The sequence below is a fragment of the Sphaeramia orbicularis genome, chromosome 6, assembly GCF_902148855.1.
Source record: "Sphaeramia orbicularis chromosome 6, fSphaOr1.1, whole genome shotgun sequence".
NCBI lineage: Eukaryota > Metazoa > Chordata > Actinopteri > Kurtiformes > Apogonidae > Sphaeramia > Sphaeramia orbicularis.
This window is the reverse complement of record NC_043962.1, coordinates 49,286,121-49,308,373: the sequence shown is the minus strand read 5'-3', so window position 1 is coordinate 49,308,373 and position 22,253 is coordinate 49,286,121. Positions and strand designations below refer to the sequence as shown.

General features: G+C 40.3%; 1 protein-coding gene across 1 annotated transcript in view; it reads right to left on the bottom strand.

The window, feature by feature from the left end:
- Positions 1-8,096, bottom strand: part of LOC115421416 (potassium voltage-gated channel subfamily D member 2-like) — a 32,623-nt gene extending 24,527 nt beyond the window's left edge. The window contains exons 1-2 of the mRNA XM_030137301.1: positions 7,627-8,096; positions 6,173-7,355 (exon numbers count right to left, since the gene is read on the bottom strand). Coding sequence (XP_029993161.1) covers positions 6,173-7,059 — 887 coding nt within the window. The 5' untranslated portion in view covers positions 7,060-7,355; positions 7,627-8,096. The remainder of the gene's footprint in view (positions 1-6,172; positions 7,356-7,626) is intronic.
- Positions 8,097-22,253: the final 14,157 nt, after the last annotated feature.

Below are 22,253 nucleotides of genomic sequence, written 5' to 3'. Positions count from 1 at the left end.
TGCAGAGGTGGGTGGATTCACATATGCAAAGTCTTGTTTTGAGAATGACTACTTGCATTAATAATAATTTATTTCTTCTTCTGTGTCCTTGATGCTGTTGTTACCATGCACATTTTGCAAGACTGCAGATGTTGGTAAATGACATCCATGTGATTTAGTATTCACAAATGCTTAACATTTCAACATTACAAATATTTTAGTGGTAGTCAGTATATATTGATGTGTGATAAATCATGACACAAGATTCCCTCACTACTTAATAGTACATTTCAATAATAAAAGGTCCTGTTATTGGTGATCTTGGCCATGGAAATATGTTAATATGTTCCACATGTATGCTCTATGCGTTTATGTGCTAATGCCTTTGTAAATGGCTGAAGCACCATGTGCCTCTCTTCATAGATTTACATAACAGTTAGATAAAACAAGCTCAGTATTCAACAGGAAATTCCAAATGTTTCTAGATCATCATGAGCATGACATGATAATTGTGTGGATGTAATACTGAGCACATTGTAAACCAGAGGATCAAATGAAAAGAAAAATCCACTTATGATAGTTGGACATTTCAACAAAGTGATGAGGAGGCATTATGCATGTCTGCATACCAATTTCGGTGAACAGACAAACCATTTTCATCTGTATGTAAATGCTGAGTATGTAAATAAGCCATGCAGCACCCGAGGCTGAGATCGCTGTTGGGTTTTGGTTTATCATTTACACACTGTTTGATCCAGTGATCTTGTGGCATACGCTTTGCATCTGATATCTTTTACAACATATCAACTTTGCAGATACAACATAGCCAGATAATAGGAAATATTCCTTCATTTCATCCATTCACTCAAGGTGGGTCAGGGTCTCTGGGCTGTAAGACTGGGGGGAAGTGGAGCCAGGCAGAGCAAATGCTTTCTAGCAACAGTAAAATCGAGGTGATGTGTTGTCTCACATATCTCCACATTTCCTAATGCAGTGATGCTGCATTCATTCAGAGTATTCATAAAGTATTTTATTCAGAGTAACTTTAATCTTGTTCTGGAAAATTCCATTAATCTTTGGTGTTGCTTGCTATACAAAGAAGAAGATGAAAATGCTGAGCAGTGGAAAAAACACTGATGCCATATTGCACATGGGCCTGCACATGTTCAGGCCCATGTGCAGAACATGCTAGTCTATTTCACTGTTTAATGCAGCAACTTCAAATTGAATTAGTGAAACCCCACCACCACCAGGATTGAGTGTTACTGGTGCTGCCTCGAACTCGAAGACAGGTTGTCAAAGAAATCGAATCAAATGGAAGGACAGCCATTTTGTCCTTGCCATATAGATTATTTATCAATCTGACCATCCGCAGTGACGCATGCCTGCTTTTACAGTCAGTTCACACATGCAGTATCCTCACATCAACCTACCAGCTGGACATTAACTGTATTTCAGTTCAGGGTTGACTGACCATAAATATATTTTCTTTCTGACATAATAATGTGATATTAACAATAAATAAATAAATAACGCAGTGTCATTAAAATGTAATTTAAGGCCTCAAATGAAAAAGTACACAAACGAAAGAGGGATAAATTGATAATGTATGAATGCCTGTAAAATGTTGATCTATCATGCAACGCACATCCCAAGGCTCCCTCTCAAATCTCTGTGAGTATAAAGTGTTTTTGTGCGATAAAAGCAAGGGAAAGAAAGAAAATGCAGGGGCATGCATATTTTCACTTAAGGAGTAAAAAAGCATCTCTCTCTCTTTTTTTTACTTTTCACACATTCTGTCTTTCACAATGATCTTAATCTCCTCTGAAGAAGGGTGCATCCCACTGCTCACTCACTCTCAGCCCTCATTTGCATGGGCAAAAGGGAGCTCGTACAGAACACATTGCAGTGCCACGTTTCCCTGATTAAGTCACCTGTCACTACAGGACCCTTATACCAGACACGTATTAGCATCACCTCTCCTCCCAAATAAAGCACCTGGAAGGCCACAGCGAACCCACGGGCTAATGGCAGTCTACACATCTCACATCAGCCACTTCTGCTTTACACAGTAATACATCAAATCACCACATAATGGATTGCTGATTTTCATAATGTGCGTAACATACACAATGCCAAGTGGTGTAATGTATTCTACTGAACACAAAAATTACACCCATTGCAGTACATAATCAAACGCACCAAATGTTTGTGCTGTCATGTTCAGATGAAAAAAAAAAAGTGAGAATTCACTGCATTGCCTGCTAGAGGTTTGGTAACTTATCCAATGACGTGGGTACTATATCATCAAGCATACATTTGTTATCTCTTGGTTACAGATACAGTTATAGGCTCTCCAGATTGTTCCTGTACGTTTCAATTACATTTGACATACAGCAAAGGGTTTGAACTTTCAAAAGCTTTGCCCGGCACCATATCAAGCCACCAAGTTAATGTTTTGTATGTAAATTGTGATTGCCATGAGGGTGAAGTGTCAAAACTGGAAAGCAAGATAATGGTTATACTTCTGGGGCTTTATGAGCCCTACAGTGACCCTCATGTCTGTTAACCTTGCCTCCTCTGTCTTATAAATTCTATCCTGAGAGGTTTATAGGGCTCTCTTGTCAAGTCTTTGCAGTCGTATTTGGTGGGTGGAGCTGTAGCACAGAAAACGGCATGGTGATAAATTCAGCATCTGTTGAGTGAATACATTGTACAGCTGTGTTTCTGCACCATAGGACAATGTACATAATAAATGTCACAGCAAATCAGTAATTAGAGTGATCATTCCTCATTTTTAAGTGGATGGCAGAACATGGAAATTTGGATTCTAGAGAAAGAATGTGTGTGATTTTTAAAAGAGCATGTCTGTGCTGAAAGCTAGGGAAGTTGACGTCTATCAAAGGTAATGTGTGTTTGTGTCCAGACAAATGTGTGTGCCAGACTAAACCTTGTCCTCCCCACTCCTCTTCCCTGGTGAGTTGCGCTTGACTTCCACCGTTTTCACAGCTGCTCTCAGCAGTGCACTCCATTACACCTTAAATCACTTAAAAGATCTAAAACACCAAAAACTCCCTTTGCAGCTAATTCACCCTGACTGTTTGGATCATCTAGTGAGAACAAAAGAAAGCAAGCATCCCAACATCTGATTTTGGCCTATTAAGCTGCTATCTTTATAGTGGAATCTATTACTACATTAAATGGACTGCATTAAATCAAGTCACACATTGTAATCTCAAAGCTCAGCACCTTTTGCAGAAATTCTGCACAACACCACAGATTTAAATCTCATATTTTATACCAGTTCTTGAAGATCTTGGCTGAAGCCCTCTCGCAGAGGAAGATTCTTCTCTGTTGGGTAGAGCAGCCACAGAGATTAGGCTCAATAAATAAGGAGGGATAAGTGGGTCTTGTCCTATGTTTGGTGGCACAAAGCAGTAGACACACAGAGGCGTGACATGCAGCTGCACAGTGCTATTGATTCTCCGCTGGTCTCCAGGCACCCTTCCCTTTCATTCAGGCTGCCTGCCAAGTGTCTCTGAACAGGAACCCCTGCTCTCCCAATGTCTGCACGTCTGCTTAGGCACAATCAATGGGACATCAGCAGGGGAGAGAACGCACGCCACTGTCTTTACTTCCACAGGGTGTGAGTCAGGGAAATTGAAAATATATGTAGTGGAAAGGCATCATGACACCATGTGGGCATAAAGCATCATTGACTATCAGAGTGAAATCAAATGCTTTCAGAGGTTTCAAATGGAGGGTTCAGCCAGGAGCACCCCTGCTATCCTTTAAAGACCTTATTTTCCACCAAATGAAAAGACTACCTGATACACATCGGACTTAAACAACCATTTGTTTGACAGGTTTAATTGTTTTCTGTATGTTGAGCTCCGAAACAAACCATCAGAATACATCATTTCCCATCACCCGGTAAGCATCTGAAGGTTACTAGAGGAGAATACAACAGCTGATATTTTCCACACTCCAGTGTTTTCAGCAGACAATGACAACCATAATTCAGCTCTGCTTGCAGGGTGTTTGAGATGTGTTTTTTAAAAGCACACCTTAGGACAATGATGGATCATAAGAAGGAGCCGACTTCATCTTTCAGTGATAGGTATTTAGCCTCACCACTGGTGGTCCACTATGCAGCATTCTACACCACTGCAAGGCTTCAGTACAGGTTGCAAATCTGCCAACCAACCTGTCACAGTTCACAATGGAGTGACAGAAACAGTCCCGTTAGGACATTTTAGTTATGTTCTTGAACAGGGAAACATTTTTTTCAAATTCATCTTAAGCACCACAAAAGGCATCCTGAGCTGAATGCAGCTAATACCTTTGTTTCTCCCCAAAGATAAATAATAATCCTCTTACCACAATACAGGTTCCATCTATATCTGACTGAAGAGCCTGACCAACGCAGTGAGATGTCTGTGGTGACAGCTTCAATCACTACATATCACTAATTATGCTCTCATTGGTCATTTTGAGGGTGAGTGGTACTTCGGCCGATATTGAATGAATGCAGGAGAAGTGTTGTATGCCATTAGGAAGACAGAAAATCCACTCAGTGTCACTGCAGCAATCCAGATAAGAGCAGATAGTGATAGCTTATCTGAGCCAGTGAAAAAAATAATAGTAATAGTAGTAGTAGTAGTAGTAGTTTTATTAGTAGTATAATAGTAACATAATAGAAACAGTATTAATTCTAATAATCACGATACCTACTGATTTGTATTGTAACCCAGTTGCTGAATGGTATCATCAATGCAGATATGACCAAAGATGTTTGAAAACTGCATCCATGTGAAATAGAATTCAATTTGTTTGTACTGTGCATTAAGATATCAGGTTTAAGCAACAAAAAAAAGTATATTCTCAGAAATTGTGACACCTCTTGAGCACCCACTGTATGTGCACAATTACATATACCAGTACAAACATAAAGTAGCTATTATTTTGCCATGTTTAATCTGTGATACTCTGACTTGAAATGAAGAAAACCAATATATTTATTTTCAACAGGACCTAATTTCTGTGTCATCAGTGAACAAGAGGCTATGTGGAATGACAGATCGGCTGAGTGGCTGTGTTTCACCTCATCCATGTAGCACTGTTAACAGAGGTAAGCAGGTTATTTTATACACAAGTTAGGAATAGTTTGAATGTTATTCCTGTGTGTAACATGTATCTGCTTCAGACAGCCCCACACTGCATTCAGTTTATTATTTCCAGCTGATTAAAACCAACTGAAAGCCACTCGACTCACTGAAGCAACTTTTCAGCACCTTGGAAAGCGCACAGCCACTGAAAGCTGAGTGAAGTGAATAATGACAATAATAAGAATAACAATAATAAAAGTAATAACCCATGCTGAGCAGCTGAGCGGTTGAGTGTGTTCATCAATACAAATTAATTTGATGTAATCGTTTTAACCGAGTTTAATTACTTTATGCTACATCAGCACATAGTGTGGTACAGCTGACGTTGCTGAGCATGAAATTAGCATTCAAATATTTATACTGTACCGTGTTGAAAGGAATAAGGAGGAACTGAGAGAGAATGAATGAGAACTGGAGAGAGAGTGAGGAATATAATGAGGGAATGTGTGTGATGGGTGGTGGGTCTACGGATGCATTTTTCATTGTGTCGTTAAGTTAATCACTGCGCTAGTGCTTTTGTGTTATGCGGGATCTATGCATGGATGATCCACTTCTTCTTTGGTCTTTATAGTGCCTCTTTAGTGTAAAATGAAAAAGACTGCTTTCTGATAGCAGGCCACAGTGTTTTGTTTAGTACAGTTACCTTTTTAAAAAACCTCATCACATAAAGACCATTGAGAACACAGGGCCAGCCTTCGCACAGGGACTGTTTATTTGGTGAAAGGCACTCACAAGCCTCTGGTTGGCTCAGGCTGGTTAATAAGCTCAATAAATGCACACCTGTGGCCACACAGCAATGATTACACAACACTATCAGAAAATCTATGTTGATTCCTCTGTGTACGGCTCTGTAATAATGTATTATAACTTAGGCGTGTGCTATAAATCCATAAAGGCACTGGTTAATCTGTGGGTTATTGTGTTATTTTAACTGTGTTCTGTTACAGCAGGGAGGTTCATAAAGGAAAAGTGATGAGCCTACATGCTGTAATGACACATGTTATAGGACTATATGCAGCGCTTACCCCAGTGTTGTCATGGTGACAATGGTGTACCAAAACGCTGCGGGGATACTGGTGAACTTGCTGGCTGTGGACCCTTTCTCTGCATAAAACATGACCGTGGCAAAGATAATGATGGCCATTGTGAGAGAAAATAGTAGGAAGCCCAACTCGGAGGCGCAGCTCTTCAAGGTGTAGCCCAGGATACGCAGCCCCGCAGAATGCCGGGAGAACTTGAAAATCCGAAAGACCCGGAAGACTCTCAGTGTGACAAAAGCACCGCTCACCTGGTCATTGTCAGTCATGACCAGTCCGATATAGTAAGGCATGATGGCGACCACGTCAATGACGCTCATCACACTTTTCATGAACTTGTAGCGGCTGGGAGCCGCGATTAAACGGAGAAGATACTCAACAGTGAATATCATGACACACGCTGTGTCTAAACAAAAGAAGGCCAATGCGTAACGGTCTCCACAGGAAATTTCCTTAGACCTGTTGGGCAAAGTCCCGCACGGCACCGTCTCCACCACGTTGGCCATCACTGATATGGCAATGAAGAAGCCTGTGACATAGTAGAAGACCAGAGCTAAGGTGCTGGTGTGAGGGTTTTCGAAAGCCCGCCACAGGTACTCCCGGAACGTCAGGTTCACCGGCGTTACGTCATTGTTCACGTCCATGTCCTCGTCGTCTTGGAGCCTCTCTGCATTTTCGCGCCTTCGGTCCTTGTATTCCTCATAACAGCAATCTCCAATTATCTCGGGGATTATACCAAAGAAAGCCAGCTCCTCGTCGTAGGCAGATATACATTCTTGACGCCGGATAGTGTAGTTTCCCCGTGCGGTAAAAATTGAGGATATGCCTAAGATATCAGGGTCGCGGGTCGAAAAAGTACTCACTGGACTCCTCATGGAAAAAGAAGTCTCTCTCCGTGCTCCCCAGCAAAGTGTCGGGGTACCTTTCCAAAGTGGTTCGCCACGTCTGAAACTTGGTCCCACTCACGTTGAGGATGATGAGTCCATCCTGGGCTTTTCTCTTGTCTTGCGGAGGGATGGGCATCGGGGTGCTAGCCACAGGCATCCATCCTATGGCCGCCGCTCGGGCGAAAGGGAGCCATGCCGCTACACCTGCTGCCATGCTGACCTAGAGTGTTTGATACGACCCCGCTCCGGTTATCACAGTGCTATGGCTCAGAGATGAATTGCATCTGCAGGAAGAACAGCAGATAGACACTGATGGTTAGGATTCTGTGGCGCCCCGGCTTAATAGAATGTGATAAGAAAACACACAAACCCATTTACTTATTCCGATACTGCGCATAGCACTGTTGAGTGTCACTCACAAGCCTTATCCACTGTCTAACTGCTCAGTTATGGAAGCCTACTTTGCGGCAGAATATAAATTGGATTTCGAAAACGTCGCCGATATGCAGCAGGGATATTTTTCAATGAAAATCTGAGTAAAAGAAAATCACCCACCTTAGGGAAGGTTGCTCTTTAAACTGCATCCACGGTGAGATTAATACATTTAAAAAAAAAAAAAAAAAAAAAAAAAAAACCTATCCACGGAGAACACTTGCGATTCCGCCACCCATCTATCTGTCTCTGCAGCCAGGCTACAGAAGAAAAACAGTAGAATAACGTCGCATCAACAAGTTAAACAATTTAAGCGGCAGTTTGTCAGAACAGAGTGGTAATTTGTCCAAGCGTGTCTTTTTCCCCTCTCTTTCCATCAGCAAGGCTACGGGGCTCATGCGTTTTACCCCCGTTGCAGCTACTCCTCAATAAAGTCCTATTCCTCTCGTCGACTGCAAGACCACCCTCCCCCTCCTCACCACCAAGCTCCGACTGTATGCAGAATCGTATGCAGAGAGGAGTGGTCCTATCTGCACCCAGAAATTCCTCTGCTGCTTCACTGTGAGGGGAACTAATCAATGTGTAACAGTGGTCTAAGTAGGCGGCATTTCCAAACCTCAACTTAAGGCTTATGTTTGTGTGTTTTTTCTCGATGTGCACAGTGAACCCTCAGCATTAGTTTCTCTGACAACCTATAGTGTTTGGTTCATAAAAATGTAATGAAACATACTGAGTAATGCATTGACTTGGTTGTGTGAAGACTGTATTGAATAGGCTCTCTCAAGTAATTTTAAGTTTTGTTTTGTTTTGTTTTTTCATGTTCCCTTGAAAATTTAATCTCAGTACAAATTCCTATCAGATTGCGCCTGATGCACCCTTGTCTCTTGGCAAATTTTGATTCGTTAGATTTTTCTTAAGAGAAATGATACACGAATTTCTATGCAGCAAATTGTGATCAATATTGTTTGTTGAATTCCATCATTCTGTGATGCTGTTCAGCAGAGTTACACCGCTTAAAAGGTCAACATCATTGGGCTTCTCTGCTTTACTGACATTTTCCAAAATAACCATAATCAATGAAATGTCTGTTATGTTCCATAACACAACACTGCCATCTCCGAAGGGATTCGAGACAGCTGCGTTCATTTTTAGTCATGTGCGGCAGCGTCAACTATATTTGGAATTAAGTCTATTAAAAATGCCAAGATGTTATCAAGCACAATCAGACTTGTGTTTTGTTCAGATTTCAGCTCCGATTCAGTCATTTTTGGTTTTCAGCACCCTGGACAGCGCCAGGCATATGTCACTCAATTGTGCGGTGTGTGTGCATACCACTAACCTGGATGGCATGTTTTACCTGTCACTTAGCAGAGTATATCTCTTACCACTACAGCTGAACACACAGCTGCTGAGCTTCTAGAAAATGGATGCTGTCTCTGACCATTAACCCGGCCCCAACAGAAATGAGGTGTAGATTCTTTTCTTTTAGAAAATTTACTGCAGCTGTTGCTATCATCCAAAGTACTGTAATTTGCAAGAAGTGAACAGGAATGAGCCCAGTGTCTTGCTCAAGGACAGTTTGACGGGATAAGTGGCTGCTGATGGACACATCAGATGTTGCTCTAGTCAGACCTGTGGCCTTTTGCTTTCCAGATCTCTAGCCAGTGCACTACATTCACACCCAGCCTTTGGTCCTCTCTGGCACTACACCGAGTTTTTGTAGGATGAATGCACAGGCCTGTCAGAAGTCCCGTTAGTGTATGCTGAGCATGTCAGAGCACACTCAGTGTTCAGTTTGAGCAGTCAAGCCCAGGGGCTATGTATTCATCAGGACATTTAAATATTCCAGCGGTTGCCAAATGGCACCAAACAGATGCATCCCAGGGGAGCTGGATGCCAGATTAGTTGCAAGCTTGTCAAAGCACAGATAGCCACCGTTTTTCGCTTCAAAAGGTAGTGAAAGTGGTTATGTAGCATTTACTGTAGGCTATACAATCCTAGATTTTAGCAAGTCAAAGCCAATGTGATGTGACAGTATTTTGCTCTTTGGATATTTTAGACAAAGCCTTCTAAAAATGAGCATAGTTTTTTGACACATGAAAAAACAAATTGAATTGGATTCTTTATACATAGGCTACACCTTTCATTACTTCAGAAATTCTTTTGGTCCTTTCTGCAACAAAACTGAAACCTAAGGCCAGAAACACATTAACACAAATTAGGACAAGGTGTTTACATTACATTGTCTCGGCGTCATGGGATAATCATAATGATGCTGATTTTATGAAAAAGCTGTATTTCAAGAAGCACCAAGGTCATTTTAAACAATCAGTGTTGACACAGACCTGTTTAATTACATCATTTGTGTGTTCATGGATTTACTCTTTACTTCTCATAATCCAAAGACTAAATCATGTTAATTGTCCTGAACAAGGTTGAACAAATGTTCCTGTAATTTTTTTTTTTTTTTTTTAAATTATGAAAACCACTGATTTGGATCCAGAGTAAACTCTGTTATTGAGGTAATTAAATGTTTGATATAAATAGCAGAATCCAGAAACGTGATTTTTTTTCAGTGGCCTTCAGTAATAAGAATAATAACATCTAAGACTCTTGTCTTGTCCAGATGAATAATTCTTCCTGTTTTTTGTTTTTTTTTAACTTAGTAACAGAAGTGATGCTGTAGCTTTTAGGATTAGGTTGTGTAACAGGATAAATTCTGAAAACAGGTCCTTGACTGTGCTCAGTGTTGGAGTACATTCACCAAAAACAAACATCCACAGTGCCTGATAAGATCCAGACATTCATGTAGGCTCACTGGCATATGCATCTTTTATGCATCTGATCCACTGACAGTAACAGTTTGTCCAGTGTGTAGTACAACGATGCAGCCCACACTGTGGTCTGTTTTCTGTATTCTATATTTAGTCGGGTCCAGCTCAGTGATTGAGATGATTAAACAGATGAGTCCCCTTCACTGGAGCCATGCCAGGGCTTGTTAAGGAAGAAGTGAAGGGGCAGACGCCATTTGATTCGGGTCATCAATACACAATTTATAATATTTGAAACTATTGAAGCGATTTGGTAAGTTTAAAATCAGAAATAACAATGTGAGCAGAGTCAATCATCTAGTACAAATGCTTGCCTCAGTGTTTTCAGTGTCTTCTAAGACAATCCTATAGAGTAGCTCTGTGTACTATGGTGGCAGTGGAACTGTGTGCTGGTTTAACCTCACAATAAACTGCATTTAATAGAGCTTTTCAACAAGATGCAAAGTTCATGGCAAAAGATAATAGGGTGATAAATAAAAAGCCAATAAGATGAGCAGTAAAATTTGGAATTTAAACAGGTTATAGATGAATAAAACAGGCAAATTACACATATCACCCTATTTCAGGACTGGAAACACCCAGGCAAGTTTTACGACACACTGCTAATGAAGTCATGAATCGTCCTCATGACCTCTGGGCTTAATGACATGGTGATATCCTCAGGTGAACAGCCCCCAGCCACACAGCTCATCTCCCACCATGTCATCTCCCTCAGTTGCTGCTGCTGCTTTTCCTCAGCTCTAATGAGTTATTGACCTCCTGCAGATAAGTAAAATAGAGAAGGTCTTCTTAGTCCTTTATTGCATATGGCATCTACTGCATTTGTGTGTTTGCTGTATCTCTGCATCTCTGTGTGTCATGTGTCTATGTACACAAACATGCAATCATGTGTGAAGCAATTTATATGTGTGTTCATATCTGCGTATTACAATATGTACTGCAGGTGTGGCAGTTGCTGGGAGTGGAAGGCTGATGTTTCTTTTTGCTGACTGTATGACTAGATTTAACCTTGTCAGGATTGCTGGGATAATCTGTAGTTTAATAACTGCTACTGCTACAAATAGACCATATGAGCATACATTTGGTTCACAGGTCACAAGAAATATATATATATATTTTTACATTAAAATCTTAATAATATTTACACATTTGTTGCTGTTGTTACTAACGACAACCAAATACATGAAAGCCTACAAGTTATACCATTTAGATATGGCATAATTACTCTATAATTCATTTATGTACAGGGTGTTCTGGATGCAAGCCAGTCTGATGGAGACAAGTGTTCCTCCACTAGCGCCTTTTAATTGTTTTTCACCTAGCTCCTCTTCCATTGTGTCTATAGGGAAAGCAGCTCTTGTCATCTGGTGAAGAGGTGTAAAAGGGATTTGTATGGTGAGGGGAGGTGTCTGTCATTGTGAATGCTTACACCTATAGCTAAAACATGTACACTGTAGCATGTGTCTGGGGTTTTGAGAACTCTTCAAGTAAGAGTACATCAGTGAACAATCAGCCCTGAGTCCCATAACTAGCACTGCACAAGGGCACATCAGCTGGAAAATGTGAAGCACGGCCATGAAGTTTAACTGAATCATGCTTTGCCTTACCTTGCCTTGTCAGTTCAACCTTGCAGTTTTCCTCTTGGCCTTGTAGGAGTGCAGAAAAATACAGATATGTGTTTGTCTCATGGTGTGTAATTAAAAACCAAAGACAGCATGGCGGCTGACTAGAAAACCCTCATTGAAATCGTAATTCTTTTTCAAGGACATTGCATTGTTTCCCAGATTCACTGGTTGAGCACAATCCCCATTGCAGAGGTGCTCAGCAGATGCTTTGTAAACATACAAATACAGAGCTTTTAACAGGTTCAAACTGTCTATGTATTTATAGCCATTAAATGGAAATGAAGGCTTAGAAAAAAAAAAAAAAAAAAAAAAAACAGTGGCAAGTGATGAAACCTTTGTTCCAGCTGCTTCTTTGCAGTGGAGTGATGGCTAAGAAAAGATGCAAATCAGCTCAGAGATCAGCAGGATCACAACAGACATTAACCAACACACTCAGAGTTCATTTCCTATCATTGATATGTATAAATTTGTACAGTGGTTATGTTTTGGGATTATTTCCAAGACAGAAAAATATGATCGAATCTGCTTCACCACTGAAATCATATTTGCCTGGCAGATGTAAGGTACTGTCTCATCAGATCATGCTCAGAATATCATTGCCATTTCAGCTTACTGATAGATAAAAGTCACTGGCTTTAATGTGGCTGGCTCAGACATAGATATTCAATCTATTTCTGTGGATCTGCCCCTAGTTATCTTTTTAAATGATCCTACTGGGGTGACAATTCATAACAACCTCAGACCATTAATGTTTTCTCCATTGTCTCTAAACTTCTGTCTGTTCCCTGAAGATTATATTAAGTAATTCTGAGGCACTGAGCTCTCCTCCACAGAAGCTGTCAGTGAGCACTGTGCAAGGATAAAAGGATCCAAGGAGTTGTATGTAGGTTTGTGGCCAAAACTGGTATTGCAATCACATTCAAATACTGTAGAGTTGGTAGCCCCTCCCTCTCCCCCTACCTCCTCAGACTAGAGATGGCCAGATCCAGCATGAACATCTACTACAGGGAGCTACCATGGCAAGGGATGAGTCCTACCCTGTAAGTTTATCGTCTGTTTAATTATGTTTATGCTTCATGCAGAGGGGAGGACTGAGCCCCTTTTTCAGTCCAGGAGTTTCATGCCCAAAACAGGCCCACTCTTTCCATGGAACAGGATTTGAATAAATGAAACAGCAGCTAGCTCTTACAATGCCTTTTATTGGTTATAAGTTCAGTTACATGTTGGTAAGCTCACAGAAAGCACTTCACTTTGACAATATGTTTAATTCAAATTTAAATCAGATAAAGATTTACAATGTAAAAAATATGATAAAGATGAAAACGTATTTACCTTTGAACAGGAGCAAGAAGTTGAAATTAAAATAATTTAAAATTGCATTTTTCTACCCAACAGAGAAGTGCTCTATTGTTAGGTAGTGGCAGATCCTCCCCCACCCCTCACCTGTCTGGATGGACCTCCTTGCCCTCACCTGTCTCATCTGATTAGATGGACCCCCTCATGTGCCCCCACCCTACTGCATCTTCACAGACTGGAACTACATCTGCAAATAGATGTCCATCAGTCCTGGTGCATCTATTCCCTGTCCATCCATGGGAGTGGATCTCTCTTTCACTGTGGTTCTCCCCGAGGTTTCTCTTTTCCCGCTAGGTTTTGGAGTTTTTCCTTGCCGAGAAGGAGTGTCTATGAACAGGGGATTAATCCATAGGACATTAATCCATTTCCTTCATCTACTGTTTACTTGACTGTTGTTTGTTTTCATATCCAACTAATTTTGTAAAGCCCTGTGAGACAACCTCATTGTGATATAGGGCTCTACTAATAAAATTGAATCAAAAATTAAAGTGGGGGGCTACATATACATACATATATGATTTCCTTCTCTGAATTGTCATACAGGGTGGGGAAGCAAAATTTACAATGAACATTTAGTTGTTTTTTCTCAGCAGGCACTACGTCAATTGTTTTGAAACCAAACATATATTGATGTCATAATCATACCTAACACTACTATCCATACCTTTTCAGAAACTTTTGCCCATATGAGTAATCAGGAAAGCAAACGTCAAAGAGTGTGTGATTTGCTGAATGCACTCGTCACACCAAAGGAGATTTCAAAAATAGTTGGAGTGTCCATAAAAACTGTTTATAATGGAAAGAAGAGAATGACTATGAGCAAAACTATTACCAGAAAGTCTGGAAGATACTATTAAAGAAGAATGGGAGAAGTTGTCACCCGGATATTTGAGGAACACTTGCGCAAGTTTCAGGAAGTGTGTGAAGGCAGTTACTGAGAAAGAAGGAGGACACATAGAATAAAAACATTTTCTATTATATAAATTTTCTTGTGGCAAATAAATTCTCATGACTTTCAATAAACAAATTGTTCATACACTATCTTTCAATCCCTGCCTCAAAATATTGTAAATTTTGCTTCCCCACCCTGTATTCCTGGAATATGGCAGGACTGCTTGCTTTGTTCACAAAACATACTGTGCATTAAGGTTGTATTTCTCAACACAATATACACTTTAATCTTAATTAACCCTGAAGCTTAAATATAAACATTTGAACCCAAAAAGTACCAAGATGAACAGATAGGTGATTTAGCTCAACAGATAGAAGGTTCAGACTGCAATGCGGAAGACCGAGGTTCAAATTCCAGCAATTTTTTTCTGCAGATTTTCAAATGGGGGGTGGGGGGTTGCGGCACTGAGAGCGCCGGTACGTAAATCCACCAGGTTTACACTAAACTCCTCAGTAGCTTCATTTTCTTTAACTGGCCTTTTTGGCTCAACCTGGCCTCTTCCTGCCCTCCATCACCACCAACTGACTTGTGCTACCGCTCCAGAAAAGATGACTCATGAGCCAAACCAACTGAAATATTTGGGAGGGAAGAATTCCCTCAGATGGTAGAACCCATTGAATGTACTGCGATGTATGAGCTACGCTGTCAGATGAATGGAGAATGAATGCATAGTTGAACAGAGAATGAATGCAAGAAGAAGATTAAAGAAATGACAGATAGGTGTCAAAATCATTTTTCCCATCCAACCAGCCCAAAGTCCAGATTGACATGAGCCGGCCCATCGGGAATCCTCCCGAATCTCCTGATTAGCCACCCATCATTGTTAATGCATGATGGTTTGCAAAGTCCACGTTTCAGTATCACAAATAATTGGCTGTCGTAACTTATTCAGTTCTATCAGAAAAGATTGAGACTACTGACCATAACTAACTTTAGCAATGGTCATATTGGTCAGCTTGCTCTTCACACTTCTGCGTGAGTAGTCCACCAAATTCTACAGATGTAAAGACTGAAAGAGGACTCATTTGACCAGTGTGATGTCTCAGTTACATTTCATATGTCATTGCCATGATTAACGGTGTCTCCAGCAGAATGCATCGCTAATGTTAGCAATAACAAGTCACCATTTTTGTTTCTCAAACAATTTATTGCCTGGTCAATTCAATGACCCACCTGCATACGGGCTAACGTACTATGAACGGACATGCATAACGTTATTTGACTGTAGAGAATATTTTAAATGTCCGTGCTTACAATAAGCAAAATTAAGTTAGCCAAATTTTAACAGATGATGCCGCGCCCATTTTTTTTTGGGTTTTTTTTTTTTTTGGGGGGGGGCGCATACAGTGAAAGTGAAACTAAAGACGCTTTACAAATTCTCTTCTGTCGCATTTCCACGACATAGAGGCGGTTCGACTCTGCCCGTTCTCCATTGTTGTGCACCCTCATTTCCTTTCCCTTACCTTCAGAAACTTGTTTTTGAGCAGGTACGACTTTTTTTGCCCGTACTGAAACCAGAACTGGGCCCTGATGACGGCCTGGTGTTCACTCTGCCGCTAGATTCACAAGCGCGGCTAAGTAGCGTATCAAATGCATCATATGCTGTGGACAAATGTCTGAGCATATTGGAGGGATTCCACCCTTTTGAACAAATGGACGCTTTGCAAGTGTTACAAGTGGACCTGGTGTCATCTTTTTTAGACCGTTTCTGCCTCAACGCCATGTTGGCTCCATTCTGACCAAAACAATTGTCATAACCCGGCACTAGGCCATGACAAAAAGATGGGAGAAATACACAGTGCTAACTTAAAGCAAAAATATTTATTAAAGCACAATGCAAGATAACCAAAATATACAATAAATATGGGGTGTTAAGTCAGTAATATCAGTGGTGTGCATGTGGATGTGTGGACAGTATAAGTGTAAGGTTGTGTGGCTGAAAAGAAACAAAAGGTAAATCAAAACAAAAGGTGCTGGTAGGCAGGAGAGAGAGGAGACGCGCGCCACTCTGGATCTGGCACTTTTATGGTCCGTAGGAACACCGGGCCCAGGTGCTCCCAATCACTGTGATGTCTCAGCTGATCACCTCAGGAGAGAACACAGAGTGACATCACAACCAAGCACATACTCAGACACCTAAGCAGGGGCCATCACACAATGCAGTGTATGCATGACGTCATCGCAAATGCGCAACGAAGGCGGAATTGATAAGCAGAATCGTTAAGCAGGCAGGCAAACGATTCCAAGGAATCGAGCTACTGGGATCGGTTTTCAAAAAGAACCAGTTCTTGATTCCCATCCCTACTTGTGGGCTGCCACTTAGCTTTTCAAATGCGAATATTCTGGCTGGACTACTACTTTCAGTGAAATCAGCATTTGAAATGAACATGGTTCCTTAATGTCCTAGTGACATATCAGGGCCATTTTATGATTACTTGGAATACATCTTACATAGAGCTCCTTTAATTCCTAGATCCACCATTGCTGTCATTACAAAGCACCAGACAGAGAACCAGGGGTCAGGAGCTGATCGACTTGGTGGCAGGGTTGTTTGTTTGGTCAGTGACAGTGTGGGCTTCTCCTGACGTCATTTGTCGGGACTTGGCATTGGCTGGCATGGCCAGTGACATTTGCTTTCCCACCATGTGGCCCCTGTACTTTGAGGCCAGATGGCAGATGATGCCTCCAAAGCAGACAACACACAAACACTCATATGAGCCTGTCCACACACACATTCACACGCCGACAAGAACACATTTACATAAGAGGGCACACATGCTGGTCACAATAAACTTTCCCTTCACTCAGTAAAGCGAGAGAGGCTAAGCAACAGATCGATTGTCACCTAAAATAATTATAAAGTCTTGATAGAATGCCAGAAAGTAAACTTGGGGAAAAGTGGACGTATTATGATTGGAGTTGGGTAGATCGATGATTTCCTCTCTCTGTGTGGCTCAGCTTGTTTGTTCAGGATGAAATCTCTATCATGAGGGCTACAGCACCACAGCTCGCTCTACCTCCGCCCTTTATCCAGGCTGCAAAATTTGTTTCTCCTCTTCCGTCTGTCTCGTGTCCACTCCTTCTTCTGGTGTCTGTGTTTCAGTCCCATGTGAGGGGAATCGTCCAGTAATCTGTGAATAGGACTCAGTGAAAACAACCAGGGAGCTGTGATTTGTCATTGAACCAGATACCTTGCTATGTAGTCCAAAGGTTCATGACACGGGTGAAACAGAAACTGAGCACTTTAAAGGGTGTACATAAGTGTGGCCTATTAACCCACTGGGAGACAGGTAAATCAATTTACTGGCTTTCAAAGTTTTATTAATCATAAGCATCACCGCTTGGAGGGAGATCTGAATGAAGGAGGCTTTCTCTAAAATACACCCTATCAGTAAACTGTGACTAAGGATCAACACTTTTATCTAAAGCTCTTCTTTGAGCGCTTTTGGTAAAATCAGTTCTGCTTTTCCTAAGAACCCCACAACACTCACAGAAATTAAATATTTGCTGGCGGCACTCCTAGTTTTGGGGGCATATCAGTGTACGTCCTTTCACCCAGGGGTGGGGTTATGTTATGGGTTAGGGGTAAGGGTTAAGGAACTGCATCAAACACATCATGGCACAGACATAAACCCTGTACCGAGTGAAATGCCCCAAAAAATAGAAGTCCCATTTGCTGGGCACAGGTGGCTCAGTGGTTAGCACTTTCTCTATTAGCAAGACGGCACATTCTGTTCTGAGTTTTCCTGCTGAGATTCATTCTTGTGGGGATTTATTTGTACAATCTGCAAATAATACATGAACTCCATTTCCCAGATAAACATTTTCTAAAATATAAGAAAAACTAAACCTCTGTGATTATGTTAACAAAAAATTTTTAGGCATTTATTAACTGGCAAAAGGAAAAAGTGCAAAGAATAGACTTTTTCTAAAAATGGTTCATTGACATATTGGTCAGACATAGGTATGGACATACATACAAGTCTTATTTTATGTTATTTTACCAATATTGGCCGATGTTTAGCACTATAGTGGTATCAGTATTGGCTGATAAACAACCTAATATTGCTAATCGGGATATAAGGACAGCTTTTCCTCTGATTGCAATGACAGATATTTATATGAAATGTTATTTGTGTTGTACTGAAGCTTTTTTTTTTTTCAATCTGTGTTCATTCAAAAATAATGTTATGAAGGGCTTATATTTAGAATCAGGGTTTCTTTGTTAATCCGGGGTAAATAACAACAAAAATAAATAAAACACAGACGCTATCATCAAAAATGATTACTGGTATCAAGCAAGACTTTTGAGGTCAGTACATTTCTAATTTTTAATGTTTTCATTTATCATCCTACTATTTTTTTGAATATAAACATAATTTACATTTTTACAGCCTCTTAAAAACACTGGAACACAGGCATGTTTAGCAATACAGTTTTAAATTGTTTCAGAAGTATGGGCGCTAAATGCTGCACTTTTTGTTGCCCACTGATTCAATACAGTTTTAGTTTTATTTAATATAACACAAATCATAGTAATGATTATCTCAAAGCACCACACAATTTCAGATCAAAGCAATAAAAGGCTATACAGAAGGGAAATCCAACAATCCTCCAAGAGAAGCCCTAGGCAACCGTGTGGAGGAAAAAATTGTTTTACAGAAGGAACTTCCTCTGACAGTAGGTGTCCATCTGCCTCAATGTGTAATCTGTAGTCTGATTCTCTTCTTCATGATGTCCATACATTTTCAACAGGAGACAGATGTGGAGGCTGCAGGACAGTCCAGCACATGCAGAATGAGGTGTCCTGTTGAAACCCCTACAGGCTTCAAGACAAAGATGGAAGTCAAAATATGGAAGTCACTCATGCCCTCCCAGCCCATCACAGATGCTGTTTTTGCCCCTTTCACTGAACAACCTAGGTGGTCCTTCAACATTTTTGACACATTAGAAACCATTTTCCCTAAAAAACAAGCCAAACATGACTTTGTCTCACCACTGTACACATTGTCACTTTCTTTTGGTTCATCTGAGATGAGCTTGTCCCTCAATTTAATAACTCAGCAGCATTTCTGCACAGAACTTATAAAGCTCCTCTTTCCTTAGAGCTGGAAGCAATGGTGGACTGTGTTGCATGCATTCCAAAGTTCCTGAAAAATATCTATCTGAACTCCTAAACTCATGCATTTATCACAGTAGCATGGCAGTTTCTTACTTTATACACGCATACAACTTTTATGGAATATTTGGTTTACCATTTGGTTGAAAAGGCTGTGATGAGATTTATTATCATTGCATGTGAAATGAGGATATTTCATGTAAAAAGTGTAATGTGTAATGAAAAAGTGTAATGAATGTGAATGTAAGGACATTTACTTCTGTAAGGATTTATTTTTGTACAGTGGTTACATGATTATCACTGGTTAAGACCATTATTAGTTTCTCTGGAGAAGTGTGTGGAAAGTGTACTTTGTGTGTCATTTGGTGATTTCTTAGACTGACAGAGGGATAAACCTCTGTCAGAAGATGAAATAATATGACAGAGTAATGTTTTGTGGTCTTATATTTTCGGTTACAGACACTAAAGGTTCATAACCTCAAGCAGAAAGACTTATTTTACCCACAGACATTGTTTTCCCATGAATGTCATGATCATGTTTTTCTTTTTCCTTTCTTTTTACTATAGGGCAAAAACACTTATCTTATTGGATTAAGATGTGTTCAATCCAGAGAATGAATTTCAGTGTAGGATAACTTAACCTCCTAAAACCCAGCTATGGGTTTTCTGTCCACATTTGTGGACAAGAGTTTCACAACTTTATACAAAAAAAAAAAAAAAAAGAAAAGAAAAATGTCCACAACGGACATTCCATAAAAATTTTAAAAACTGTCTGAAAAAACTGTTGCATCATGATGTCGATCTTAATAAAAAACAAAAAAAGCTCGTACTTTGCTGACATTTCCTGGGTCTTAGGAGGTAAACTTTAATTAAATGGGCAAATAATTGATGCTGAAGGTAGTCAATCCATATAAATATCTATCTGAGCTGTTTTATTTTCATATTTCACCATTTATTTTGCTTATTGTTAACTCACCAAGTTATTAAAAATATGCACCTTTTTAATTGTGGTGAAGTAAATCTTTTAATGCCATAAGCAGCAATAGTTTGAGCATCACAGTAATGAAAGTTCTTATCATTCTCTTTAGCAACGGGTGTTTACACAGTGGAAGTGGAAAGAAAAGTCTACATAGACTACATGTCATAAACTCAATTGAAATTCCACTAAACATACAATTGCCTCACCCTTTAAAGAAATTCTTTACATGGAACAGCTAGATACAAAGATAATGATGTATTTCAGCCCTGCAGAATGAGCAATACAGCAAATGAATGGTTGAGCTGCAATGAATAACGAGATAACCTATTAAAGATAAAGGGGAGGTGTTGAGGTCATCAGCTCCAGAGCAGCTGCTATTGGATGGCAGTTCAATTTAAGTGGGGGTGGACCATCCTTTGAGAGTTTTGTAATTAATCAAAGTCCCCCTTTAAACTCAACAATTTCACATTCAATTTTATCTGCTCGTCTCCCACGTGCAAAGCCCTTGTGTGATGTGAGCCCATATCTTAATTACTCTCAGATCACTGATACCCCACCACCACACACACACACACACACACACACACACACACGCACACCCCTACACACACACACACACACACACACACACACACACACATATACACATATGCACACATACTTACAGTATCTCTTGAAGAGACAGAAAATCATTTTACAGCTGAGCAGATAAGTCCCCATGCTCCTTTTAACAGCCCCCCTAGCCAAAGCACATCTGACAGTGTTATAATGACAGACAAGCAGCGAAGGGCCTTGTTCTGATAATTCCTCAGCTACATACTAGTAATGAGTCCCCCACACACATGATGGATTTCAAATTGAGCCCCTGCAAAAATATTATAATTTGAAAGCAGACATACATCGTTAATATGTTATTAATGACAACGGCTGCTAGAACCAGCCTACTTCTGTATCAACTTCTTCAACTTGAGTGAAGGATCATTATCGAATGTATGTTTAAGCATTGCCTTTTCTGTTTGCAACCGTTTACTGGTGATGTGCCCTACTTCATAACTGACCTATACCAAGGCCACTAATTACTGAGTCTAATTTGATGCCATGTTCTGCTTGAACAGCATTTGATCCTATTTTGGTTGCTTGCAATAAAATAGCACAATTACATTCTGTGGTTGCACACCATGCTGAGTGTGGATCAGTCGCCAAAAGTCTTCCTGCAGATAACATGCCTATAGGTCTTTTGAGCAACCAAAATATTGTGAGCTATAGTTGCATTATTCTTTTGTACATTTTGGCATTCAGATGACAAGACACAGCAAGCTATGATGTAGATGTAGGTAGAATCAAGAAGAAAAGACTTTGGTGCCAATTAAACCAATCTGTACTTGTCTTAAAGCTGTACTTGTCTTAGGGCTGATGGCTACTAGACGCTGCTTCAAAAAACCTTGGGTCCCATAGACTTAAATTGAACTTCTCTCTAAATTTGTTGGAACTTTTCTCCATTTCTGTCCTATATCTATGTTTTATTTGAGTCCCTCGTATACATGTTCTGTTTTTTTTTTTGTTTTTGTTTTTTTAAAATATGTTCATCCATTAACAAGATCTCAGGACCAATACAAGGCTTTGTTGTCTGCCATACTGGGCTTTGATTTATTGGCTTTAATTTAATGAAAGGAATTTTTTCCTAACAGACAGCACAAGTGTGTCCCTTCAGTCCTAACCCCTTAAGCTCCTGTACCTCTGCCCCTTTTTGCCAAGTATGTCACTTCTGGTTCCAAAAAGCCAACATTATGAAAGAAACTGACAATCAACAAACCAATGTACCATGTAACCACTGTAGGGTTCTGGCGGTCAAACATCGGACATTGCAACTTGAAGTCTGCATAACAGC